Here is a 27786-nt window from a genome sequence, read left to right as displayed (position 1 = left end):
GTCTCCTCCCTTAGTATCAGAGTTAGGATATGCACATGAGCCATGTGAGGGCCATGAAGATGCTGGTGAGGTGCAGTGCCGTAGTGAGCAGGGACAGCTGAAGCAAAGCTTTAATTAAGGAGAAGAGAGAGAAGAGAAACAAAGAGAAAGGAGAGTCCTATATCTGTAAAAGACACCCTGAATCTTTTAGATGTGGGTGGGGTGCAGAACATTTATTAGTTGTGGTATTCACCAGTGTAAGTAGGCTGCTCCAAATCTGATCCACTAAGATGTTTTGAAATGACTTTATCCAAGAAAGGGAACTATGGAGAGACTATCCTGGAATTCTTAAGGCTTATCTCAGGCTCAAGTGCTAGTCTCATATCTTGAGAAGCCTAAGATACATGAATAAAAAAGGAAAAGGTGATGCAACTAGATGTAATTGCTCTTAGAGTATCAGAAAAATATGAGCTGATTGCGTTATTATTAGCTCAGAAACAGTCATTAGGTCCTAAATAAATCTAACAAGATAAAAAAGCATAGATTTCAGTGATGGCTGAAATTACTCCTTCAAAAGGTATCTAGGTATAGAAAACTATTAAGGTGTAGCATCTCAAAATCAGGGTGGAGAGAGAGAGAGACAGAAAGAGAGAAGGAGAGGGAAGGAGGGACGGAGAGCATGAGGGAGATTATAGCATGAGCAAATAGGGACTTATTCCTTAAAGATGGGGACAGATACACCAGCTAGTTACAGAAAAACTTAATGGGGTTGAGAGGAAGACCAGAAAGATTACTGTAAAGTACTCAAAGCATCACTAGGAGTTTCCAGATAACAGCTTATTGTATGTCGTATCTCTGCTATGTGGAAGTTTAAGTACTCCCTGTGTCCTGAGAAAATATGTCTGAAATATTTATAAATCAGGGACCTAAGCATAGCAGAGATAGGACGTATTAATGTGGAACCAGGAAGAAAAATGCTGCATTGGGTCTATTGGATGCTGGTCTGTTGAAAGAACACCTTCTGTGTGGGATTATCCAACTCTGGATGGAAACTTTTGAAGAGTGAGTGCTTTGGCATAACCAGAACCCATGATTTTATGTCTTAATTATTAGCCACAAAATAAAATCTAGAGAAATAGGGTAGTAAAACAAGTGTCCAGTAGCAGAAAGAGCTGCTACTCAAGTCCTAGACTATTCAACAGTCAAGAAAAGACAGTGTCTTAAGAAAGCCCATGGCTGAATTATTGACTGGTATTTATTAGGTCTGAGGCAGATGACCAACCATCCTGGTTTTTCTGGTTTTAGCACTGAAAATCCTGTACTCAAGGTAAACCAGGATAGTTGGTCACCCTATTAATAGAGGCCTGAGTTTCCAAAGTGTCAACAGCATTTTCAGTTCAGGAATCTGGTGATGGTCGTTCTCTAGTGGGAACAAATGCAGAGAGAGAGAAACTTCCCTAGGAAGCAGGTTTCTTGGGTTGAAGACATTATTTAACAGGATGCAGTGGTAGCAGCCATGTGGGTAACAGGACTGAAAAATGCCGCTTGCTGTCATCCCAATGCATCAGAGCGCTATAGTCTTGGAAGCTGCAACACAACAGGCATGCACTTGGGGTACACTGGGATACCAGAGCTTGGGGCTCAATCAGTGTTTTGTTTTGTTTTTTTTTTTTTTTTTGGAGATGGAGTCTTGCTCTGTCGCCCAGGCTGGAGTGCAGTGGCTCGATCTCGGCTCACTGCAAGCTCTGCCTCCCGGGTTCTCACCATTCTCCTGCCTCAGCCTCCCGAGTAGCTGGGACTACAGGTGCCCACCACCACACCCGGATAATTTTTTGTATTTTTAGTAGAGATGGGGTTTCACCATGTTAGCCAGGATGTTCTCGATCTCCTGACCTCGTGATCCGCCCGTCTGGCCTCCCGAAGTGCTGGGATTACAGGTGTGAGCCACCGCGCCTGGCCTCAATCAGTGTATTGAACTGTATAGGAAAATTTGAGCAGGCTGGATGGAAATTAAAAAATCCCTTCAATAAGGCCTAATGACTGAGGTGGCATCATTGCAAATTTCTACACTTTGCAAAAAGAAAAGAATGTTTCTGGTATCTCTCTCTCAGAGCGTTGGGGGAAGATATAACTGCACGATTAGATTTACTCCAAAAAGTTATTAAATGCAGAGTACTTAAATAGGAGAGATAATAGTATAAAGATTCACGTACCCATTACCCACTTTAACAATAATCAACTCATGGTCAATATTGATTCCTCTATATAAATCAAGGGGGAAGCTATAATTTTTGTATACCATCTGTGAGTGGGTGGGTTAGTCTCCCTAATTCTGGTGTTCAGAATCAAGGGACCCATTTGCTAAATGATATAGCCACATTTGCCAATGTGAATTTTATCAGTAATACTGTGGTTTTGATCTCTTATTACCTTATTGGTTTTTTTTTTTTTTTTGAGACAGTCTTGCTCTGTTGCCCAAGCTGGAGTGCAGTGGCATGATCTCGGCTCACTGCAACCTCCACCTCCCGGGTTCAAGCGATTCTCCTCCCTCAGTCTCCTGAATAGCTGGGATCACAGGTGCCTGCCACCACGCCTGGCTAATTTTTGTATTTTTAGTAAAGATGGGGTTTTGCTATGTTGGCCAGGCTGGTCTCGAACTCCTGACCTCAGGCGATCTGCCTGCCTCGGCCTCCCAAAGTGCTGGGATTACAGGTGTGAGTCACCATGCCTGGCCTCTTATTACCTTATTCTTTCACTTTATTTCCCAGTTGGTTGAGAACTAGAACAAGAAATTGGGATATCAGTGCCCTGAAATCCTCCAACAACCACTGAGAATAAATAGGCTAGCTACTTTGATTAGATAAACTTCTGTACCTACCTGGACCACAGATCCTGTAAGAGTGGGCCATAACCTACTACTTTCATCTCATTTCATTACCCCTGGGCAACAGCTGATTAGATCTGACCCAAGGCTACCAGTTAGATGCTCCCTGTCTTTATTGCTCAAGGAATTAAACTATGAGGCCAGGCATGGTGGCTCACATCTGTAATCCCAGTACTTTGGTAGGCCGAGGCAGGGGGATCACCTGAGGTCAGGAGTTCGAGTCCAGCCTGGCCAACATGGTGAAACCCCATCTCTACTAAAAATTCAAAAATTAGCTGGGCGTGGTGGTGGGTGCCTGTAATCCCAGCTACTCAGGAGGCTGAGGCAAGAGAATCGCTTGAACCCAGGAGGTGGAGGTTGCAGTCAGCCAAGATCACACCATTACACTCCAGCCTGGGTGACAAGAGTGACACTCCATCTCAAAAAAAAAAAAAAAAAAAAAGTTAAATACAGCACAATGACTGCAATTATTTGATGGATTTGATGGTAGGCACATGAGCTGAATTGGGATGGCTATTATCACAACATGTATAAGTAGCCTCAGAAAGCTCAGCTTCAAGGAAAGCAGAATGGAGCAGGCACATAAAGAGAAGGGGACTGGAGGGATCAGGAGGCTTGAAAATCGGAGGGAGAAGTCTGGCTGTCTAAGCTTGATCTAGTTTCCCAGGCTTTTCTTGTCCTGGGATTTTGTGAGATGGTCATTTGATCCTAAGTTTATGAGATGAGGAAATTATACTCACCAGATTTGCTCAAGAGAACACTGCAGATTTTTGGAGAGCTTTGATGACAAGCTCACTTTGGGTAGAAGCTAAGAAGTCAAGGGGTCTGAGTACGGGCAAAACATCAGCAGGAGAAAGGAAAGGCATTTGCTGATTTCTCTGGAAAGGGAGGGAAGAAAGAGTAAGAGTGTGGTGTGTAGAGTCTGTGACATTTGCAGGGACAGAAAGTTGGTAATCACTTTCCTCTACATCATGAGGGTCACAGCCAACATTCCTGTAACAAACGACAGGTTAACAATTGAACAGCATAACATATTTATTTAATCATACTTTTATATGACACAGGAGACTTCAGAATGCAGGCCCAAAGATACAGGGAAAACTATATTTATTTGTTTATTTATTTATTTTGGAGACAGGGTCTCACTCTGTTGCCCAGGCTACAGTGTAGAGGCACAATCATAGCTCACTATAGCCTCAAACTCCTGGTGTCAAGTGATCTTCTTGTGTCAGCTCCTGAGTAGCTGGGACTACTGGTGTATACCACCATGCCCGACTAATAAAGCTATCCATTTTTTCTGCTTGGGTTCAGTAAAGAATAGACAGCTGTGTGGACATGTGATTGAACAAAAAGGGTATGACCTAATGGGAACAGACTGCAACCGTTTAGATGATTCTTGGCCTCTTTGTACAACAATCCTCCCTCTCAGGTATGGGGCAGGACCCTTTCTGGAATGGGGGTCTTACAAACTCCTATTAAACAAGATAGGCCAGAAAATTTCTTTCTTTTTAAAAATAATTCCCTTTTTTCTCACTTTATTTCTTCTTTTGTCTTTAGAGACAGGATCTCACTCTGTCACTTAGGCTGGAGTGTAGTGGCATGATCATGCCTCACTGCAGCCTTGACCTCCCAGTCTCAGGCCATCCTCCCTGCCTCAGTCTCCCAAGTAGCTGGAACTACAGGTTCACGCCAGTACACCCAACTAATTTTTGACATTTTTTGTAGAGATGAGGTCTGGCTATGTTGCCTAGGCTGGTCTTGAACTCCTGGGCTCAAGCGATCCTCCTACCTTGGCCTCCCAAAGTATTGGGATTATAGGCGTGAGCCACCATGCCCAGCCGGGGATTTCTTTATGTGCAGCTCTTACACAGCAAGTCAGGGGAAGGTTAGAATAATAGTTTTAGGTTTTATGGCTGGCTTTGGGGGAGAGGGGTTCTGGTTTCTATAACCCACCTTGGGGAAGAAGGATTCTAGGTTGTTTTGTTTTATTTTTTGAGATGGAGTCTTGCTCTCTCTCCCAGGCTGGAGTGCAGTGGCACGATCTCAGCTCACTACAACCTCCGCCTCCCGGGTTCAAGGGATTCTCCTGCCTCAGCCTCCTGAGTAGCTGGGATTACAGACGCCTGCCACACCTGGTTGAATTTTGTATTTTTAGTAGAGACAGGGTTTTAGCATGTTGGTCAGGCTTGTCTCGAACTCCTGACCTCAGGTGCTCCACCTACCTCGGCCTCCCAAAGTGCTGGGATTATAAGTGTGAGCCACCCCGCCTGGCTATTTGTTGTTGTTGTTGTTGTTTTTTGCTTTTTTGTTTTTTGGTTTTTCGTTTTTTTTGAGACAGAGTCTTACTCTGTCACCCAGGCTGGAGTGCAATGGCACGATCTCGGCTCACTGCAACTTCTGCCTCCTGGGTTCAAGTGATTCTCCAGCCTCAGCTGCCCGAGTAGCTGGGATTACAGGCATGCACCACCACACCTGGCTAATTTTTGTATTTTTAGTAGAGATGGGGTTTCAACATGTTGGCCAGGATGGTCTTGAACTCCTGACCTCAGGTGATCTGCCCACCTCAGCCTCCCAAAGTGCTGGGATCACAGGCGTCAGCCACCGTGCCGGGCTGAGATTATAGTTTTTGTGGCTTTCCTTGGGGGAAAATGAGGGGCGAGAGATGGGGGCAGGAGAAGGCCAGAGAGAAACTTTGCTTCTGAGGCCTTCACTTGGGGTATCATTTTCTGAGCACCAACGCATTCATATTACATATCCCATGACCAATCCTCAAAACCTTCAGAGTACATTTCTTTACGAAAATTGATAAAGGAGCTGTGCTTGACACCAGATTCATGAAGAACTGAGGCAGCAAGAAAGGATGTGGAAATGCTGAGAAGGTGTGTGGTGTGAGTATAGCAGAGTGTGTGGAACTTTGGACTTAAAGCACAGTGGCTCATGCCTGCAATCCCAGCACTTTGGGAAGCTGAGGCAGGAGGATGGCTTAAGCCCAGGAGTTTGAGACCAGCCTGGGCAACATAGCGAGAGCCTGTCTCTATATAAATATATATACATATATATTTATAGACTTATATAAATTATATATATTTGTACATATATGTGGATTAGAACTAATTTTAACCAAATGATAAATGATCACTTTGAATGTCCAGCCTTCCCCAATTCCTCTTTTGGAGGGCAGCATGTTATAATTTATAGGGAAATGCAAGAGCATCTTATTGCCCCTTGAGAATTTGTCATCTCTGCAGTGCTATGTCCTCACCATGAATGTTTTCTCCCTGCTCTCAGTGTGGCCTGTCATCATCGGGAGCTCCATGTTATTAAAACCACCTTTGCAAAAATCATAACTTAGGAAATTAGGTCAGTGAAAGAGATCGGACCTAAGTGACCCCATCTTTCTTTTAACCTGTAAAGTGTCTTTGTTCATTCCTGGGTGTAGGCTGAACTAGCCTTGGGAAGGAATTTAGTGTACAGTTTAAACTCTGAAACAAAATGGATAACAGTCCTTCCCAAAAAACCCCTTCATGCCAGGGGGCCAGTCTGCCTTTGTAGAACTAACAAATTAGCTAACCTAAGATCAGTGCCTGAGACGTTTTGTAGACCCTGCATGCCGATGCAGCAGATGACACCACCCAGACTGATAATCTGGCTCAGCCAGTTCTGTGATCCCACCCAGAAGTCAGCAAGAAGAACTCACTTTGACCCCCTGTGATTTTATCTTCAACCTGATCAATTAGCACTCCCCACTTTTGGAGCCCATACCTGCCAAATTGTCCTTAAAAACTGATCCCCTAATGCCTGCGGAGACTGATATGAATAATAATAAAACTCTGGTCTCCCGCACAGCTGGCTCCATGTGAATTACTCTTTCTCCATTGCAATTCCCCTGTCTTGATAAATCAGCTGTGTCTAGGCAGCGGGCACAGTGAACACACTGGGTGGTTACATTATCACCCGCTTGATGTCTCTCTCCAGTAAATCAGAGGTGATGGTTGGGGCAAGTCTTTCTTTCCCTTTTCCTCTATAGTTCTCTCTTTCCAGTCTTTTCAAAATTACCAACAGCCTAAGTGGTTCTATGCGGGTTTCTTCACTAAAGAGGCAATTTCTGAAGAGTGATTGTACATCAAAGAGGAAAGAATAAAACACTCCTTAGACTTTCTCTTTACTTCTCAAAGCGATGTTACCTGCAGGTCCAGATCCTTCACAAGCTCTCTGGCCTCTAGATGCACATCTTTTCCTTCTCCATGGGCCTCCTTTTAAGATTTTATTTATTAGAAACTCCATCAATTTCCTTGGGAAAACCCCACACCTATCCACAAGGAGGGATCTCACTTCTTGGCTCTTTCTCTCTCTCCAAATTTACCGTTCTTACCTTACCAAAGTGTCTCGGTCTGAGTGTGCCAATTAGAGGTAGGGTCCCCAGGACTTTAACCAGATAAAAATGATTACTATTTTTATCCAGGTCTTGCAAAATTGTGTGTATAGAAGTGGGTTGGGGGTGGGGAAGGAAGAAGAGACTCCAAGATTGCAGTTTGTTGTGGATTTAGATCTTCCTGGCTGAATTTCCTTTTCAATATTTCTACATGTGTTAGGAGGAACAATGTCAGTTCATTTGATTAATAGAATTGTTATATTAGCTCATGCACTGCTCCCAGGAACAAACATTAATTTTTAAAGAGTACAATCTAGACTCATATTGAAAAAGGATATATTTCCTCAATTAGAAGGTATCTTACCTTTTCCCCAGAGTTAGTGGGCCCCATTATTGTGCAGAAAAGAGGTCTGGTTTCTTTCCTGCTTTGCCTGGGAAGCTATTGAAATAATAAATAAGCTGTGTTGTCCTTTAATGGATCCTCCCTTTTGTTAATTCAGGAAGGGCTCCAGACTCAACAAATTGTTTCGACAGTCTACTTTAGGGGCTGGGGTGGCTGCCAATTCTCTTACAATAAACGCTCCTTCACTTAAGTTACCTGAGATAATTTCTGTTCTTTGCAACCAACTGATCTATGTCTAGAAGAGAAATGGATTCTGGGAAGTAGGTTTGCAAGCAATAGAGCCTCAAAAGAATGTGGCTACTGTCCTCAGTGTTTTGGCATGGTCCAGAGTGGTAAAGATTCTCTCATCCCAGGAAGGCCTAGCTAGCTTGAGTAGACTTCTTCTCATTGCAAAAAAGTGGCACCCGACCAAGGTGCATTATGATAGGGGCCTGGAGGAATAGAATTAGAAAGTGAGAGAGCTGGTGGCATGACTTCTTATACCGCCATGCCTGGTGGCAAAGGCTAATTAAAACATTGACATCATTCTAGGCTAATTCATGAAGGGTTCAGACTTTTTGGGTATGAATGAAGGTTTGAGTCAGTTCACTTGGTAAAGAAACTGTAACCAGTGTAGATACTGGTTAAAAGCATAAACAGGCTGGGCGTGGTGGTTCATGCCTGTAATCCCAGCACTTTGGGAGGCCAAGAAGAGTGGATCACCTGAAGTCAGGAGTTCGAGACCAGCCTGGCCAACATGGTGAAACCCTGTCTCTACTAAAAATACAAAAATTACCCGGGCATGGTGGCACGCGCCTGTAATCCCAGCTACTTGGGAGGCTGAGGTAGGAGAATCACTTGAACCTGGGAGGCGGAGGTTGCAGTGAGCCCAGATTGTGCCACTGCACTCCAGCCTGGGAGACAGACTGAGACTCCATCTCAGAAAAAAAAAAAAAAAGCATAAACAACATGAAATGGATTAAAGAGAAAGACAGACAAGGTGAGGTGGCTCATGCCTGTAGTCCCAGAAGTTTGGGAGGCAGAAGCAGGAAGGTCACTTGAGCCCAGGGCAACATGGAGAGGCCACATCTCTATAAAAAAAATTTAAAAATTAGTTGGGCATAGTGGCACGTGCTTGTGGTTCTAGTTACTTGGGAGGTTGAGGCAGGAGGATCACTTGAACCCAGGTGGTTGAGGCTGCAGTGAGGCATGGTGGCACCACTGCACTCCTGTCTGGACTACAGAGCAAGCAAGACCCTATCACAAATAAAATAAAATAAAATATGGACAAAATAAAGACCAGCTTTACTTTTTAGACTCAAACATCAATTTCTTATCCAATTGACAGTGGATTTTTGACTTTAAATTTAGCTTATTTTTTTCTATCTATCTATCTATCTATCTATCTATCTATCTATCTATCTATCTCATTGCAAGTATGATTCATTTCTTATTGGTGCTTTATCTTTCTTAGGAAAACAAACAGTATTTTTTCTTAAATCAGTAAATTTGTATCGGGCCCTTTTATGTTCTAGGCGTTTCTGTGCTGGACACTTGTTATTAAAACTGAGAACTAAAATATCTGTGGGAACCAGTTGTAGTTAGGCACAAAGTTACATTTACGTTTCATGCAAATTTGCATGCTCCGCACCGAACATACTCTTCTTTCTCATTATCCTCACATCTCTTTTCCAGGGTGAGGCAGGCTGCAGTGAACATCCTGAGCATTTTCACTATATAGACAGAAAGGAATCTTATTACTTTGTTAGACACAATTTTCATTATACTTTCTCAAAAACGATAAAATCTATAACAACATTGTTCCCATAATCAAGGTAATCTACATTAAAAGGTATATACACCACGGAATACTATGCAGCCATAAAAAAGAATAAGATGATGTCCTTTGCAGGGACATGGATGGAGCTGGAGGCCATTATCCTTTCATATCCTAAGGATACAAAAACCAAATACTGCATGTTCTAACTAATAAGTGGGAGCTAAATGATAAGAACATATGAACACATAGAGGGGAACAGCAGACATTGGGGCCTTTCAGAGAGTGGAAGGTTGGAGGAGGGAGAAGATCAGGAAAAATAACTAATGGGTACTAGGCTTAATACCTGGGTAATGAAATAATCTGTACAACAAACCCCCCAGACACAAATTTACCTTTGTAACAAACCTGCACTTGTATCCCTGAACTTAAAATGAAAGTTAAAAAAAAAGTATATATTTTTGAAAGTCCCGATCCAGGTCCTAAAGCATGGGGCTGTTTCGGAAACTAGTCTTCTATATCCTTTTGTATCTACTTTAAATGGTCCAAATGCTGATGGAAGAGATCACTTCTCCAGTAATTGCCCTGTAATTTTATTTATATTGATCTTTTCTTGTCAAGACATGGCTTTTTGGCTAAATGAAAGATTTCCTTATTTTTTTCTTCTCATCTCTCAGAGAAGCCTGTGGTGTTTACTTGGTGACTTGGAAGTTTGGGAAGGAGTTTGAGGACCACACTCACCCTGTGGGATTGTACTGAGGAGAGGGATGCATCCAATATGGTAGCCACTTGCCACATATGTCTGTTAAGCACTTGAAATGTGGATAATGTAGCTGAGGATTAAGTTTTACATTTTATTTAATTCTAATTCATTAAAATTTAAAACTAAACAGCCACATGTGGCTAGTGGCTATCATACTGGACAGTGCAGGGCTGGAGAAACCCTTCGACAAATTTAGGAAAATGGCTTTTGGGTCACACTGCTTGTTTCAGGTGGCTGGATTGTGTTTTTCAATGTGATAATATAGTATCTTGCACTTTGTTATGGATTTAGATCTTCCTGGCTGAATTTCCTTTTCAATATTCCTACATGTGTTAGCAGGAATTATGTCAGTTCATTTGATTAATAGACTTGTTATATTAGCTCATGCATTGCTCCCAGGAACAAACATTAATTTTTAGAGGGTACAATCTAAAAGCATTCTTGGTCTGGGTACAGTGGCTCACCCCTGTAATCCCAGCACTTTCGGAGGCCAAAGTAGGAGGATTGCTTGAGCCCAGGAGTTAAAGACCAGACTGAGCAACAGAGTAAGACCCCATCTCTACAAAAAACTGAAAAATTAGCCAGGTGTGGTGGCATGTGCCTGTAGTCCTGGCTACTTGGGAGACTGAGGTGGGAGGACCACTTGAGCCTGGGAGGTCAAGGCTGCAGTGAGCTGTGACTGCGCCACTGCACTCCAGCTGAGCAACAGAGCAAGACCCTGTCTCAGAACAAAACCAACCAACCAACCAACCAAAGCATGTATCTGCATGCTTGTCTGAGGGACTGTGGATGAGCGGGTGGGTAGAGAGCTTACCCCTCTTGAACTTACACTCTTCTCTTGAGCATCAGTGGTGGGAGTTCCAGAAAGGTACTGCAGCTGGGCTGAGGCTAGATGAAGACACCATCTTAGTAAAAGGCTGTGGGGCATCCTGACCAGATGGGGACAGTTTGGGGAAATATTTTGAGCCACTACTCAAAGAATGGCAGCAGTCCCCCGCTTTGCAGGTCTCTCTCCTCTTTGAGGTCCCATTTTTCTGCTACATAGTCATAAGACCTATTTATGCTCTGGCAGCCTTTTGCAAAGTTCTCTCTTACCCACCATCTCTTTGGGGAGGACATGAGGTAGGCCTGAAGATCAGAGAGGATAAATGAAGTGGCTAAGGTTACCCAACAAGTAAGTGGTGAGTGGCAGAAACAGGATTCACAGCCAGTTCTCTGTGTGTGTTCAGGACTTGTTGCACCTTATCGAATCCATCCTCGTTCCTCTTTGCTGCCAGTCATGCATGATCATTGAAAACACCCAGCATTCAGAAAACATTAAAAAATTATTTTTAAAAATTTCATTTCACTCTTGCATGGGCATAATGCTTACTCTAGACCAGGATCAAAAATAACAGAGTTCAATAAAGAATATAGGTGGGAAGAAAAAACATATTGATAATTCATTGAGGGACATCAGTGTGATCAGTGTCACTATTAACTTTTTATCAATTTTATAAAAGCAGCAAGATTTAAATTAAGTGAATTATCCAGAGTATATACAACCAAGGAGGGTACAGCCAGGATGTGAACATAGGGGTGCTGATAAAAGCCCTGGTGTCCTGCAGAACCTTGGTGGGGGGCAGAGAGCTTACCCCTCTGCTATTCCGCCCCTTCCCCAAGGTTGTTGTGGGCATCAAAACAGACCAAGTACCTACAAGTCAGCTCCTACTGGACCCTCAAATTCACAGAGCACCTCTTTTCAGCTCACCCTGTGTTTCATTTATCTCCTTAATTCTCCTTTTGTTTTTCTACAGTGTCTGCTTAGGTCATGGGTTGGATTGACAGGTAAAATATAGGATGCCCTAATAAAATTAAATTTAACATAAATAACGAATAACATTTCTAGTATATTGCATGGGACGTACTAATACTAGAAAAGGTATTCGTAGCTTATCTTACACTTAAATTTAACTTGACATCCTATATTTTTATTTGCTAAATCTGGTACCTCTAGCCACCTGCAAATCCGCTGTCATCAGCATTAGTGCGGTCAAGGTCCCAGGCTTCCTCTAGTTCAGAAGCTGAGTAGCATCTAGTCATTCAGTCCAGAGACAGGACATAATACCTGTTTAGCTTCAACTTCGTGCAAAATACTCTGTTGGCTCTCTGGAGGGATGAAACTGTAACTTGTTTGGCCCCTCCTGTCCTCAGTTTCTTCCTATGGGAAATGGAGATGAAGTTTAATTTGGACCAGGCTCAAACCCTGATGCTGCCACTTAGAGTTATGGCCTTTGTGCATATTCCTCTTCCTCTCTGATCCTCCTGATTCCTTCACTGGGTAGCAAGTGAGAAATAAATTGAAAGAGTATGTGAAGCTATATGCAAATAGTTATGTGGCAGTGAATGTTTCTTTTTCAACAATTCCAATTTCACTGGATTCAGATTGCTTCTCTAGCCGCTGTGATATTTTTGGTTAACATGGTTTATTTGCCTAAGGAGCAGATGCCAGGGTTGGATCCCAGCCCTGCTGTTTATCAGCAGTGTGATCTTGGGAAGTAATCTAATCTCTTTGTTTCCCCATCTCCTCACTGTGAAATGGGATAGTAATATTGCCCATCTCAGAGGGTCATTGTGAGGATTAATTAGTACACATGAAAGGCTTACTACTGTCTAACAAAAATCAATTCTGTTAGAAATCACTAGAGTAGCTACCCTCCAGGGCCAGGGTGGGAAGGAGGTAGAAGGCAGTAGTTTTTGTTTTTCTTGTTTTTTTCTTTTTTTTTAAATAGAGTTCAGGAATTAGCAAATATTTCTGGGAGAATTTATTTATTTATTGACAGGGTCCCGCTTTGTCACCCAGGCTAGAGTGCAGTGGCGTGATCTTGGCTCACTCTTGGCTGTTCTCCTGGACAGGTAGAGCAGCCTCTACCTGTCCTGGAGAACTTTAGACTTTCAAAGGCAATAGAATTGGTAGGGTCCAAACTCAGATTTCTAAGGAACAAAGGGCGACCTAGGTAATACCTGGGTTATAAGTTGAAAAAACAGAAAATTGCACTAAAATTGTATATACATAGTCAATTTTCATTATCTGCTGTACTTATAATCTATAAAATTGCTGAGAACACCGAATTAGTGACCACTGAACCATTTCTTCTGCGGAAAATGCAGAGTTAGGTCCCTACAATCCCATAGTCATAACATTTTCATAAACCAATCAATACATAACATAGTTTTATATGTGTTTCTGTTCAAAAACACCTTATTTAATATATATTGTTGGTTCTTTAACATTGAACTCCCAGCTGACAGCATTATAGCTTGTGTCTGCACAAAGCCTACCTAACCCCTGTATTTTCTCTGTTAAGGCACGTCACAGCCTGTGCTCAGGAGCAACAGACAGTACTTCAACACTACCCTTGGGGGCCACAGTAAGCAGTGAAATCACCAATAAAAACCACAAAAATTGAAAACACGGCACTACATAGATCGTGAAAAAAATACGTATTAATATTTACAGTACCAGTGCTGAAACAAGAAGGGAGAGAGTTGTCTTACTGGATGTCATTTGGGAATATTCCCTGTTGAGCAACTGATATTTTTGGCCCCTTTGTGTATGTCTGCAAATGACCACAAAAACTCCCGGGTGTTGATTTTGGGGTTACAAATACATTTTTGTAAGAAGGCGAATTTGCAAATGCTGAATCCATGAATAATGAGGATTGACTGCATATATAAAAGGGTAGAATCAGCAAATAGGTGGCACAGAGGAGGGTGGAAGGATCTAGAGGTCCAAAAAGCTGGGCTGGATGGTGAGGGGAGCAACTTCAGGGTCACCTTTTATCTCCTCCCCCATCTTCAAGAACTGATTAACAACTGGTCCAAGCTCTGTGATGTGAGTCAGTAACTCTAGACCAGAGAGCACTTTCTCAGTGCCCAGTTGCCTGAGGCAGCAATGTGCTCAGTTTGATGGAGGACTATTTCTTTTTTCTAAAGAAATTTAGAGCCTTGGGACATTAATTCCACCTCTTCTTTTCTTTCTTTCTTTTTTTTTTTTTTTTTGAGATGGCGTCTTGCTCTGTCGCCCAGGCTGGAGTGCAATGGCGTGATCTCTGCTCACTGCAACCTCCATCTCCTGGATTCAAGCAATTCTCCCACCTCAGCCTCCCGAGTAGCTGGGATTACAGGCACCTGTCATCATGCCTGGCTAATTTTTCTATTTTTGTAGAGATAGGGTTTCACCATGTTGACCAGGTTGCTCTTGAACTCCTGACCTTAGGTGATCCGCCTACCTCAGCCTCCTGAAGTGCTGGGAATATAGGTGTGAGCCACTGCACCCGGCCTCCACCTTTTATTTCTATGTGGGATTGAGCTCTTCATCTGTCACTCTACTGTCTACACAGGAGTCAATTTTTACCAAAATAAAAAAAATACAAACATCAATCAAATAAGGGAACCTTAGGCCCACTTTCCTGCAGAGATTAACTCTTGATTTCTCTTCTCATCCCATATCCCACATAATTCAATTCTAATTAGTTTAAATTTAAATTTAAAAACTGATACTTGATTCAGTTATTGGAAACTTTTAAGTATATTTGGAATTACTTGGGTATGTAACTATAAATTTTATGAAGTGTTAAAGCAAACTAAATATGGCCTGAGAAGGACTCTGTACTTCCATATTTGAGTCTTGGTAGATGAACTGTAACCTAGCTTAATAGTCAGATAAAATTGAAAACCTAACTTAGTGGGGTGCACCTGTAACAATAGCGGAGTGCTGGCCAATCACAGGGGCCATACTTCAACCACTCATAGACTACTGAATGTTCAAACTGCATTCAAATAAGGCAAATGCCGAGTGTAACCAGTTTCACTGGTTCTGTACCTCACTTCTGATTCCTGTACGTCACTTTACCTTTTTGGTCTATAAATTTGTTCAGACCACGAGGCACCCCTGGAGTCTCTGTGAATCTGCTGTGATTCTGGCGCCTGCCCAATTCGCGAATCATTCATTCTCAATTAAACTCCTTTAAACTTAATTTGGCTGAAGTTTTTCTTTTATCAAAGTCTAAACATAGAGCTATCATTTCTAATGAACATTTAATATGCAAATTGAGATATTCTATAAATATAAAATATATACCAGATTTCAGAGACCTAAAAGAATGTAAAATATCTAATTAATACCTAACAAATATGATTACATGTTAAAATGGCAATATTTTGGATATACTGAGTTAAACAAAATATCTTTTAAAAGTTAATTTCATTAAAAAAAATTTAAAATATGGCTACTAGAAAATTTTAAATTACATACATTATATTTATAGTGAATAGTACTGAACTAGGATCGTATTTGCCCCTGCTCACCTTGTTTATGATTATGGCACCAGGCAGTAGAAACACAGGTGTCTACTCATGAGTCATGGACCTGACCTGCTGAGACTCCACAGGCCTTCTCCAACGCTCTTAGCCGTTGAATATGACCAGTCTTTTTCTTGGATCCCATTCGTTCTTCTAACCTTGCAAAGATCCAAGTTTGCTTTTCTTGGTAGGTCCTCAAGGCTTCACCAGGTAGTACTCTAATCTGATTTCCTGAGGAAATTTCAAATCCCAACAAGTTCAAGAGTAGTTTCTATTTTTCCTTTGAGGATTCGCTTTTCAACCTTTGAAAGTACAGTACAATCTGAACATTACATTTTTCTGTCTCCATAAATTTTCCCATTATAGATGGAGCTGTGTAAGTATATGGTTGCTTCAATATCTTTTACAAGTTTTAGTGTGGAAGTATACATGAGTAAATTTGTTTCTTTCTTTTCTTTTTCTTCTCTTTTCTTTTCTGTCTCTCTCTCCTTCCTCCCCTTGCTCACCTCCCTCCCTCTCTTCCTTCCTTCCTTCTCTTTCCTTTCTTAGTTCTCTAAATCATCTTTAGCCCACATCAATTAGATGGTTTCAGCTACTTACAATACTCCTCCTCCTCCGTTAGCTTCCCAACCAAATCAATCTCTGACAGATCTACTTGGTTGGAGACCTGACTCCAAGGCTAGTTCTTCCCTTCTGGTCTCTTTTGCCAGGTCCAGGCACTGCAGCAGTCTTCTGCATTCTTCATGGGCAGGAGTGCCTTGCTTACTGCTCTTTAGCCCATTCATCTGACTTAAATGCCAGTTGGTGACAAAAAGAGTATCTTAAACTCTAATCCTACCTATGACAATCAATATTTCCTTCATCCAAATCCACACAATAATAAGGAGTCATGATTAATCTGCAGTTCCTATAGACAGGCAAGTTGAACAGCAGGCAGTACCCTGGTTTTGCACTGTATACTATCTCTGGGGGACTCAATGGATTATTGTGATATGATCACACTTAACTGGATGGGGGTCTCAGTGCCAAAAAGTTGAGGTACCATTCTTAAGAACAAGTCTACTAATCTCAGGAATCATTCTCACCTTTGGATTAAGTGAGTAAGCTTTTAGACCTATTAAAACATTTTAACTCTTTCAAACTCTTCTCTACTGCCTTCCCTGGCTGGCTTAGTAAATGGATTGTTGTACATGTGGTCTGGTTCTGAGCAGTTTTCTGTCCTGCTTCTAAAATCCACTGAATCCAAATAAGATGAGAAATATTCGGTAGGGTAATTTGTGTTGTGCAGTGTTGCTAAACCATGTCAATTGCCCTAAAGTGGCATGGGGTGGAAGAGCAATGCTGTTCTTTACCCAGGGTAGACTCACTTCTTTCCTTTCCTTGGTTGAATTGATTAGCAACTATCTATTCTTTAGACACTAAACAAATGATAGTTATTTTTCAATAAAATTCATAACTAAATACCATTTAACTAATGTAGTGCCTAAATCTTATAAAAATCAAATTATTTCCCAGTTGTGGTAGATACTGGATGACTAAAAATGACTTCTTTTTCCTTGGGCTCAGCCCCAGATACAAAGGGGAATGTCTATGCTAAGACAAAAGTTGTTGCAGGGCTCTAGCTATATACAATAGTCTGTAAGTCACCACCCATCTGGAATTACTGACCATGGAATCATGGCCAAGCCCCTCTTCAGTGGTTCATTCTCTCTCTCAATCCAGGTAAGAGGTAAGGCACATCATCCTCCAATGATCTGCCCTGTCCTTTATCATATGGGTGGTAAAATATATTCCTGGATTAGAGGCTTTAGCTCAAGGTGGAGGGCTGCAGTCCTTTGATGGTGGCTTCTCAGTGATTTGCCTAAGAATGCAAACTCAAACCCAGGCAAGGCTTCCCTGCTGGCAGAGCCCACTGAATTCCTCAGATTACAGAAAGAAACTCAATAGAGTCTATTTAGTAATTCCAGACTTTTTTTTTTTTTTTTTTTGCCTCTTGGAATGTCCCAGGGCATTTTTGCAGAAGGAGCCCAAACTCCTACATCCTGACAATTGGCTCCAGCAGTAATTACATACTTCACAATGTGAGCTTGGGTCAACCTAGTTCTTATCTCAGGTGTCTGGTGCTCTGATGCACCCAGTATGCCTTGGCCAAAACAAACATCCATGACATATTGATGGATTTACTTGCTTTTAAATTGTTTTTTCTATCCCTAATCTTTTTGGTAGTGTCTATATATGTACTAGTTTTCTAGGTCTGCCATAACAAGTTACCACAAATTAAGTGGTTTAAAACAACAGAAGTGTATTTTGTCAAAGTCCAAGAGGGCAGAAGTACAAAATCAGTATGGTAGAGCCACTCACTCTTGGAAGGCTCTGAGGGAGAATCCACTCTATGCCTCTCTCTTAGCTTCTGATCCTTGGTATTCCTTGGCTTGTGGCTGCCCTCCAATCTCTTCCTACATTTTCACAGCACAGTCTTCTCTGTGTCTTTGTGGCTTCTCCTCTACTTATAAGTACACCAGGCATTTGATTTAGAATGATCTCATCTCAAGATCCTTAACTTAATTATATCTGCAAAGATGTAGTTATATCTGCAAAGGTCATATTCACAGGTACTAGGAGTTAGAGCTTGGACGTATCTTTTGGGGGGACACTATTTGCTATTGCTTAAATGTGTCCACCAAATTTCATGTGTTAGAAACTTAATCACTAAATTCATATGTTGATTGGAAGTGGGGCCTTTGGGAGGTACTTAGGATTAGATAAGGTCAACAGGGTGGGGTCCCCAAAATAGGACTGGTGGCTTTATAAGAAGAAGAGGCCTGAGCTGACATGCACACTCCTGCCCTCTCGCCATATGATGCCTTCGCCATGTAATGATGCATCAAAAAGGCTCTCACCAGATGCCAGCACCAAGCTGTCAGACTTCCCAGCCTCCAGAACCTTCAGCTAAATAAACTTCTGTTCTTTATAAATTACCCAGCCCGTGGTATTCAGTTATAGCAACAGAAAACGGACTAAGACACTATTCAACACACTAAAATATGAGATACAAAAATAGTCATTTGAGTGAATAATGTGTCTGATTCTTGCTATAAAAGGCATCCCTAAGCCTACTGGTCATAATATACCATTCCGAGATCTTCCATCCATTTGGATATTTTGATTTCTGGAGTCAGTACAAATTCACTTCCTTGATGCCTCAAACTTATAGCTATTGTAATTGCCAGGGGCACAGAGCTCCCTCATTGTGTGGAATGGTTTTACCTCTTCCGTAGACAGGATGTCTATGACAAAGGGTGGAAGGTAGTGCCTGTCTACTGAGGCACATTGCCTGTTAAATGAGCGGTTCTGTCTGTGCCTCACATTGTTACTTTCGATTTAAAGGTTAGTGCCTGGAGGATGCATCAGTTTTTCTGGGCAGATGAAAGTGAGGGTCCTGGTCAGGGATATTTCTTTTGTAATGAGCTCACATAGATATCTCTCACCCTTTCTTAGATTTTGATTTTTCTATTTAATAATCAAAGACTGTTAAGCTCTATTGCTACGTGAGACAAAGGGTTCCAATTCACAAAACCACTCAGCAACCTCTGTTGAGTCTCTCCTCTAGTACTATTATTCCCCTCCAGTAATCAGCCAGCAATTGTTTTTCAAAAGCAGTACAATTCTCAGCTGCTAAAAGCATTCCTTAGTCAAAAATCTTAAATACTTATGCTGTATTTTCCCCTGTAGGATCTGCCCTCCTCCCTCCCTGACAAATCATCTTGGTGGAAGAGGTAGAAATCACAGAGACTTCAGGGTCTCATTTTTCTTTCTGACTTGTAGGACCCAAAGGATAGAATTGACCATACTGTGGCTTGTAACTTGCCAGGGTTAGTCACTGAGGCTTCTCTCAATCCTACTGAAAGTATGCAGCCTTTTGGAGGACTCAAGATATAGAGTGTGTGAAAATTCCAAGGTGAAGCATTTGCTGACTCTAACACCTCCCTCTTCTTTGTTGCAGTAGGAGGTGTTACATGTTTCACTACCTGTCCTGAGTTTAAGCACTACTATTCTAGGTAATCCCTGTCTGCTGGATTTCTGGTGGATGGTCTCTGAACCCAGTGGGACAGACTCATCCTCTTGGGTATGATGTGAAGAATGGCAGTGCCTTTGCCACTTTTGTTTTAGGGGATCTTGGCAACTTCATATAGTGGGGCACCTGGCAACTGAAAGAAGGAAAACAAAGATGCAGAATGATACCATCTAAGGCACTATGATCTGATCTGTCTTTTTCAGAGATTTCCTTAAAGCGAAAGGAGCACCCAGCTGTTCTTGAATAGGTAGAGACAGAGGGCCACCCTTAAGCAGATCTTTGTTAGGCAGATATATTTCAGACAGCCCCAGGCCTGATGAAAGGTGTAATGGATTTGTTTCTCCTTAGTACAGCCAACTCTTCCTCATAGTATGCTGTGCTCTGGGGAGGGGATGGGCCAGTATATAAATGGAACCCTTGACAAACAGGATGGGTAATACCTTTTAGTTTTTTAAAGCAGTTGTTAGCTCAACTACCATAGTATTCCACTAATTTTTGCAAGACTTATTACATCTGGGCAACTATTGGTTTGTCTATGTTCTACTGTGAGTCTTCAGGTTTTATTAACTTTTCCTGCAGAGACTCTAATACTTTCACATAATTGGGGAAGCCATTTGCAGGAGCATCCTGGGTAATGGGATACTGTAATACTGATATTGATTAATCAAAGCTGTTATTAGTTTTCCAGAGCTACCAAAACAAAAAAAGTCACAAACTAGGTGGCTTAAAACAACAGAACTTTGCTGGGTGCAGTGGCTTACACCTGTAATCCTAGCACTTTGGGAGGCCAAGGCAGGTGGATCACTGGAGGTCAGGAGTTTGAGACCAGCCTGGCCAACATGGTGAAACCCTGTCTTGTCTTTACTACAAATACAAAAATTAGCCAAGTGTGATGGCAGGCACCTGTAGTCCCAGCTCATCAGGAGGCTGAGGCAGGAGAATCACTCAAACCCGGGAGGCAGACGTTGCAGTGAGCTGAGATCATGCCATTGCACTGCAGCCTGGGCGACAAGAGCAAGACTCTGTCTCAAAAACACCAATATCAATGCCAAAAACCCCATAAATTTATTCTGTCATGGTTGTGGAGGGCAGAAGCCTGAAATCAAGGTGTTGGCAGGGGCATGTTCCTTCTGAAGCTCCTAGGGAAGGATCCTCCCTTGCCTGTTTCAGTTTCTGGGGCATTCCTTGGTTTGTGGCAGCTAACTCCAATCTCTGCCTCTGTTGTCACATGGTGTTCTCCCTGTGTATCTCTTCCCTCTCTTATAAGGACACCAGTCATATTGGATTAAGGGTCTACTCTACTTCATTATGGCCTCATCTTAATTATATTTGCAAGACTGTATTTCCAAGTAAGGTCATATTCATAGGCACCAGGGGTTAGGACTTAAATATATCTTTTTGGGGACAAAGGCAACCTGTGACAATAAGTTTCCACTTTTCATGTCCATACCATGGGGTATGAGAGAGTAGATGCCAGCCACACCCCTAGTTTAGAGAATTTTTTTTTTTTTTTTTTGAGATGGAATTTCACCCTTGTTGCCCAGGCTGGAGGGCAATGGCACAATCTCAGCTCACCACAACCTCTGCCTCCTGGGTTCCAGTAATTCTCCCTTCTCAGCCTCCCGAGTAGCTGGGATTGCAGGCATGTGCCACCATCTCTGGCTAATTTTGTATTTTTAGTAGAGACGGGGTTTCTCCATGTTGGTCAGGCTGGTCTCAAACTCCCGACCTCAGGTGATCCGCCCACCCTGGCCTCCCAAAGTGCTGGGATGACAGGTGTGAGCCACCGCATCTGGCTAAGAATAGAAATTTTTAAGACCACTGCCTTAGAGGTGTTATAAAGTTTTTTAATTGGGAAGCCATCAGGCTGAGATGGCTCTACTACATTTGATTCCTACATAAGCAAACCAAAGCCCAGTGTAAAAAGTAAAAGAAAACTAGGGACCTTACCAATCAGAAACCACCAACTAACCTCTAACTAGGGGAATTTCCATATTAATGAATCAAATATATTTTCTTTGTCTTACTTCCATGTTCAGCCTATAAAAGCTCACTGCCCACACTGCTGCAGCTGAGCTCTCTGAACCTCTTTTGGCCTTGAGTGCAGCCTAATTTATGAACTGTTCTTAGCTCAAATAAACCCTTTAAAATTTTAAGGTTCGTAAGTTTATTTTTGAACAGAGGGCATCATTCTGCATCTTTGTTTTCTTCTTTTCTTACCCTTTTTGGAAACTGCAATACAGTTCTTCCTTGGAAACTTTATAATCAAGGTCACTCTACTACAGTTTCTGTCAATCTCTGCTTTATTGACTCAGGCATTCTTCTAGCTGGCCCCAAGTTATTTTTACTTACCTCATGGCTTCCATTTTCCACTATCAGCCAGTTCATATGGCTTTTAAACTTGAGGCTTTGGGGAGACTGGTAGAACCATCACTGGCTCTATTGTTAAGTTTAAGGTCCTCCTTGTTCCACATATCCAGAGAGGGAGTTAGTGCTACAGGAGATGGAAAAAAATTAGGCAGATAGTGAGGGCAAAAGAGTCCTCAGCAGAATTTCCCTTTTAACAAAAATCAGCCCCCAAATCATTTCTTTTCTAACAAAAGAACAGCCTGAAAAATCAAGCTGCAAACATAGATAAGCAAGCTGGAAGCCTGCAGGGGTGAATGCCGGCAGCTGTGTCAATAGAAAAGGGCTACCTGGGGGCCAGGTATGTTCAACATGGAGGCTCCATCTTCCCTTTTCTTTGTCACCACAGGTACAGTAAAGAAACAGGCAACATGGCACTGGCCAGGTAGAGAACCCATCTGCAAAATAAAAGATTAGGGTGGGGGTGGCCATTTTTTTGTGCCTATACAAATGGCATACCTAGCCCTAACCAGTTTTTTGAGCTGTATGCAAATGACACACCTGGTCCAACCAATCTTTTGTGCCCTATGTAAATGACACACTGCCTCCTTAAGGTCATCTATAAAATCCCTTGCATTCCACTGTGGAACCAGCAACCCATTTCTCTGGGACCCCTCTCTGCTGCAGAGAGCTCTTCTTTTTCTTTTGCCTATTCAACTTCTGCTCTGAACCTCTTTGTGTGTCCATGTCCTAGTTTTCCATAGCTGTGACACAACCAATCTCGGGTATTTACTCCAGACAACAATGCCACTTCATTACCAGGTTTAAAAAAAATATCTGTCTATGCTGGGCGCGGTGGCTCACGCCTGTAATCCCAGCACTTTGGGAGGCCAAGGTGGGCGGATCATGGGGTCAGGAGTTCAAGACCAGCCTGACCAACATGGTGAAATCCCGCGGTGGCTCACGCCTGTAATCCCAGCACTTTGGGAGGCCAAGGTGGGTGGATCATGGGGTCAGGAGTTCAAGACCAGCCTGACCAACATGGTGAACTCCTGCCTCTACTAAAATTACAAAAATTAGCTGGGCGTGGTCACGCGTGCCTGTAATCCCAGCTACTCAGGAGGCTGAGGCAGGGGAATTGCTTGAACCTGGGAGGCGGAGGTTGCAGTGAGCCAAGATCGCGCGTTTGCACTCCAGCCTGGGTGACAGAGCGAGACTTGGTCTCAGGAAAAAAAAAAAAAATCTATCCAAATCTATCCAAGTATCTATGCAAGTACTTCTTACTTCCAAATGCACTGAATTTCCTTAGCCCCACTCATCAAAGCTGGTGATTCTTTCATAGGCTTCCTGTAATATTAATATCCATTCCCAGTAGTACCCAGATTTTTGTACAGATATCCACTTTTCCTCCCATACCACCCTAATACTCCTGGGGAAGCTGAATCTACTCTACTTCAGAATTGATCTAACTTGTCAAAAGCCAATTATTAGATTTCTTGTCAGTGATTGGTTAGGGAACATAGGCCTAAACCCATCAATGCATGTCATTTTTGTAGCCATAGAATTTGGATTTGGAAAAGCCATGTAACCCAGTGGAAGGCAAGTGTAAAAATTCTGGGAGGCTTCTGGGAAATAAATGTCCTAAATTTTAAGATGGTCCCCTTTTTTTTTTAGATCTTGTGCAGAGTTGTGAGGCCTGGAATGAAGCTGACACCTGTGCGTATGTGGGCACATACACATGGGTAGGGGGTGTGTGGGGGACATGGGGGAGTGTGAGAGGTGCGGGATGGGGCTCATAGTTGAGCAGTGGAGAGAACTGTAGAAAACCAGATTTGGAGCTGTGAATGACTCACACTTAATCACCACTCTGCCAATCCTCTTTTTCAATTATGTTTGAATTGAGTTTCCTGTTACTAAGTACTGTTTGAATTGAGTTTTTGTTCCCTCAGTCTGAAAGCATTTTAACTGGTACATCCCTGATGGATCTCTCTGGGTAAATGCAGTTTCACTGGAAGAGATGGTGATTCCCACCAGATTCCCAAGAGAGCTTATTTTCTCTTGTATTAAGCAGCAGGGGTCAGGCTTATGGCCTTGTATTTGTAGAAATCAGCCATCAGCTTAGCATTACCAGATTTCTGGCATTAGCTGCCCACGTCTGTGGCACTTCAGGCCCATGTAACTATTTCCAGAGTGACACAAGTTTCTTCCACAGTTGTCATCAAGTGGCCCTCACAGGTTCAGTGAGAAGAGGAAGAGGGAGAGAGATCATCAGGATTAATGGATTACTTGCATTTGTGAGACGGTTTGCCAAGTATTGCTACAAACAAGGCATGGGATTTTCTTTTTTTTTGAGATGGAGTCTTGCTCTGTCCTCCAGGCTGTAGTGCAGTGGAGCAATCTTGGCTTACTGCAATCTCTGCCTCCCAGGTTCAACCGATTCTTCTGCCTCAGCCCTCCCGAGTAGCTGGGATTACAGGCGTGTGTCACAACGCCCTGCTAATTTTTGTATTTTTAGTAGAGACGGGGTTTTGCCATGTTGCCCAGGCTGGTCTGGAACTCCCTGCCTCACGTGATCCTCCCCCCTCGGCCTCCCAAAGTGGTGGGATTACAGGCATGAGCCACCGCGCCCGGCTAAGGCATGGGATTTTTCGAACTGCTGACATTAGAAATTCACAATCCACAGCATTAACTGGATCCTCCATGCCCACTCTCTCCCTCTCTGTAGCAGCAATTTCAAATCTTTACTCTCCACAGTTCCACAGAACACAAGAAACAAACAAACAAGCAAAAAAAAGTCAGGCAGGAGCCCAAGTAACCTCTATCAAAGCAAAGACCAGTGCCTAGTCTAACGCTTTTAAGGATTTTAAAAGAAGAGGTGAAGATGTCCTGCTTATCCTCCAAGCTTGGGTGCTGGGGCCGGGGCGGCTGAGATTTACCAGTGAAACCCAAAGAAAGAGAGGGCAGAAAACTAGAGAAAAGAAACCAGATAATGCTACCCAAGAGGACGAAATAAAGAAGCAGGAAACGAAGCCTGCGGCTAAACCCTGGTGATGACTATTAGGAAAACACCAGAGGATGCCCCGCCCGCCAGCCCACAATGAGCAGCCTGTCCAAGTCACAAAGCGGGGCCTCGGGCCTTGACAGTTCGCGATCTCTAAGCAGAATGTTCCAGGGCCTCCCTGTCGCCTGCATCCAGCCTGGGGGCCACGAAAAATACAATCTTCACTGGTGTGGGAGGCCCCTCTGGTTATCTCTTTGCCGTGCCAACACAGTTTCTGCGCCCACTAAGATGCATGAAATAAAAATTTCCGTGACTCGCCCTTTGCAGAGGAGACCTGAAACAGGCACACCAGGGAACTGGAGCGGAGGAGGGTAACTCAAACTCAGAGTGAGAGGGTTTGCAGGGGAACGATTTGGGGCCAACAGGCTTCCCAGCAGGCCCCCGGCGCGGGACAGCGGAAGGCGAAACGCTTTCAAGAGACCCCGCTGCCAACATCCCCACGCCCTCGCGCCCTCCCGCCGCCCCAGAAGGCCAACTCCGCCTGCCTGAGTCACAGCTGGAGCTGGGGAGGAGCCAGGGAAAGGAGGCCCCTGACCGTAGTGCAGCCAGCAGTTGCAGGCAGACGGAGCAGAGCGGTCAGGGATCATGAGGGAGAGTGCGTTGGAGCCGGGGCCTGTGCCCGAGGCGCCGGCGGGGGGTCCCGTGCACGCCGTGACGGTGGTGACCCTGCTGGAGAAGCTGGCCTCCATGCTGGAGACGCTGCGGGAGCGGCAGGGAGGCCTGGCTCGAAGGCAGGGAGGCCTGGCAGGGTCCGTGCGCCGCATCCAGAGCGGCCTGGGCGCTCTGAGTCGCAGCCACGACACCACCAGCAACACCTTGGCGCAGCTGCTGGCCAAGGCGGAGCGCGTGAGCTCGCACGCCAACGCCGCCCAAGAGCGCGCGGTGCGCCGCGCAGCCCAGGTGCAGCGGCTGGAGGCCAACCACGGGCTGCTGGTGGCGCGCGGGAAGCTCCACGTTCTGCTCTTCAAGGTCAGTGACCTCAAACGGTCCCCAATCCGAGGCCTTTGGGCCACCAGCTGGGGGCTCCCCGCTTCCATCCACCTACCACACCCACATTCCTGACCCCTCCCGCCGTCTGTTGCTGTGGAACAGACTCACAGAGCCGCACCCACTTCCCAAGACCCAGCCCCATCCCTCCCTCTCACGCCTGAGCCCCGCCTGGCCAATCCAAGCCCGCCCAGCTCTAGCTCAGGCCACGTCCGCAGAATTTGGTCTGAGTCCCAGCCAATCCCTAAAATAACGGTGGTTGAAAGGGCATTCCGTGACTGCGGGCACTATCCTCTTCTCGCCCCTCACCAGGCCTCACCTACTTTACAACGTTTTGCAGTTCGCACGCAGCTTTCCCTCCCCTTACCTTCCCACGCCTGCCTTTCCCCCCAGACTCTGGCTGCGGAGGTAAAAGGTTTCCCTTGTGTAATTAAGGAGTGAGTTTCGGGCTGCTGGGGGTAAGGAGCTGCCAGGATCAGTGCTGTGTCCGTCACATGCAGGAGGAGGGTGAAGTCCCAGCCAGCGCTTTCCAGAAGGCACCAGAGCCCTTGGGCCCGGCGGACCAGTCCGAGCTGGGCCCAGAGCAGCTGGAGGCTGAAGTTGGAGAGAGCTCGGACGAGGAGCCGGTGGAGTCCAGGGCCCAGCGGCTGCGGCGCACCGGATTGCAGAAGGTACAGAGCCTCCGAAGGGCCCTTTCGGGCCGGAAAGGCCCTGCAGCGCCACCGCCCACCCCGGTCAAGCCGCCTCGCCTTGGGCCTGGCCGGAGCGCTGAAGCCCAGCCGGAAGCCCAGCCTGCGCTGGAGCCCACGCTGGAGCCAGAGCCTCCGCAGGACACCGAGGAAGATCCCGGGAGACCTGGGGCTGCCGAAGAAGCTCTGCTCCAAATGGAGAGTGTAGCCTGAGGGCTGGTGTTGCCTGCCTCCCCTGTGCTTGTGCCTTGTCCCAAAATAAATCCTTTCAGAATGTAGCACTCACGCCCTAATAAGGAGCGAATCCTACATCCACCAAGACGGGCGCTCTGGCCCTCCCTTCCTTAAGCCCAGTCCTGTGTCCTCTGAAAGAGGTGCAGTCACTCACACCTGCTTGCGCTCACCATCAATAAAAGTAATTTCACCCGAACCAGACTCCGTGAGAAGGGATGGGGAAGCGGTTGGATGTGGGAAGGCAGTTACAAGGAATAAGACAAATGTTGGAACCTGGAATCATTGTACGATTTCTCCAGTTTCCACGGAGTCCTGGGTTCTAGCCTCCAGTGACACATAGAAATATCCTTCTGACCACTTGCTCTTTAAACACTTTCCTCATGGGAACACACAGTTGCAGTTTTGTTGTTGTTTTTGTGTGTGTGTGTGTGTTTTTTTTTTTTTTTTTTAAGCATCCAGTACAGTCCTTGCTGTAGGTGCTTACTCAGTGTCAACTAATGGTTTTCCTCTTAGTCTTTTCTTTCCTTAGCACCTCCTAAAAGTTGAGTTTTCCAGGATTCCTTTCTTGGCCCTCTTTGTACTCAGGGTACTTTTCGGTTGACATTCGTGCCTAGGCCTCCCCTACCAGCTGCATACACCCCATACCACTGTCTTGAGCCACAGCTGAAAAGTGCTTCAAAAGTAGCAAGTATCTTCTACCTTTTAAATTCCATTTCGTTCAACAGCTATTTATTGAACACCTACTATGTGGCAGGCCCTACTAGGTATGGTTCAGAATATTTCCCCCTCTTGTGTTTTCTTTACCAATGATGACAAAAAAAATCAATATACCATCATCCACAGAGAAACTTGGGAGTCCTTGTCGGCTCAAGGACTTTCTCTCATCCCCCTCCC

The 27786-nt window shown here is 44.2% G+C and overlaps 1 protein-coding gene and 1 long non-coding RNA gene across 2 annotated transcripts; one reads left to right on the top strand and one right to left on the bottom strand.

Annotated features, from left to right (window-relative positions):
- Positions 1–11622: 11622 nt before the first annotated feature.
- LOC104008403 (uncharacterized) lies at positions 11623–24988 on the bottom strand. Its single transcript, XR_010147123.1, has 5 exons — positions 24212–24988; positions 22272–22379; positions 21928–22069; positions 15507–15731; positions 11623–12357 (listed from the first exon to the last, which is right to left on the bottom strand). It is a non-coding gene; the product is annotated as an uncharacterized LOC104008403 (long non-coding RNA).
- CAVIN3 (caveolae associated protein 3) lies at positions 24278–27088 on the top strand. The gene is made up of 2 exons (XM_001164205.8): positions 24278–25951; positions 26470–27088. The coding sequence occupies exons 1-2, from the start codon at positions 25568–25570 to the stop codon at positions 26869–26871; spliced, it is 786 nt and encodes a 261-aa protein (XP_001164205.1). The 5' UTR covers positions 24278–25567; the 3' UTR covers positions 26872–27088.
- Positions 27089–27786: the final 698 nt, after the last annotated feature.

Source organism: Pan troglodytes, chromosome 9 (assembly GCF_028858775.2).
Source record: "Pan troglodytes isolate AG18354 chromosome 9, NHGRI_mPanTro3-v2.0_pri, whole genome shotgun sequence".
In the NCBI taxonomy this organism is placed as follows: Eukaryota; Metazoa; Chordata; class Mammalia; order Primates; family Hominidae; genus Pan; species Pan troglodytes.
This window is presented reverse-complemented; position numbering and strand designations above follow the sequence as displayed.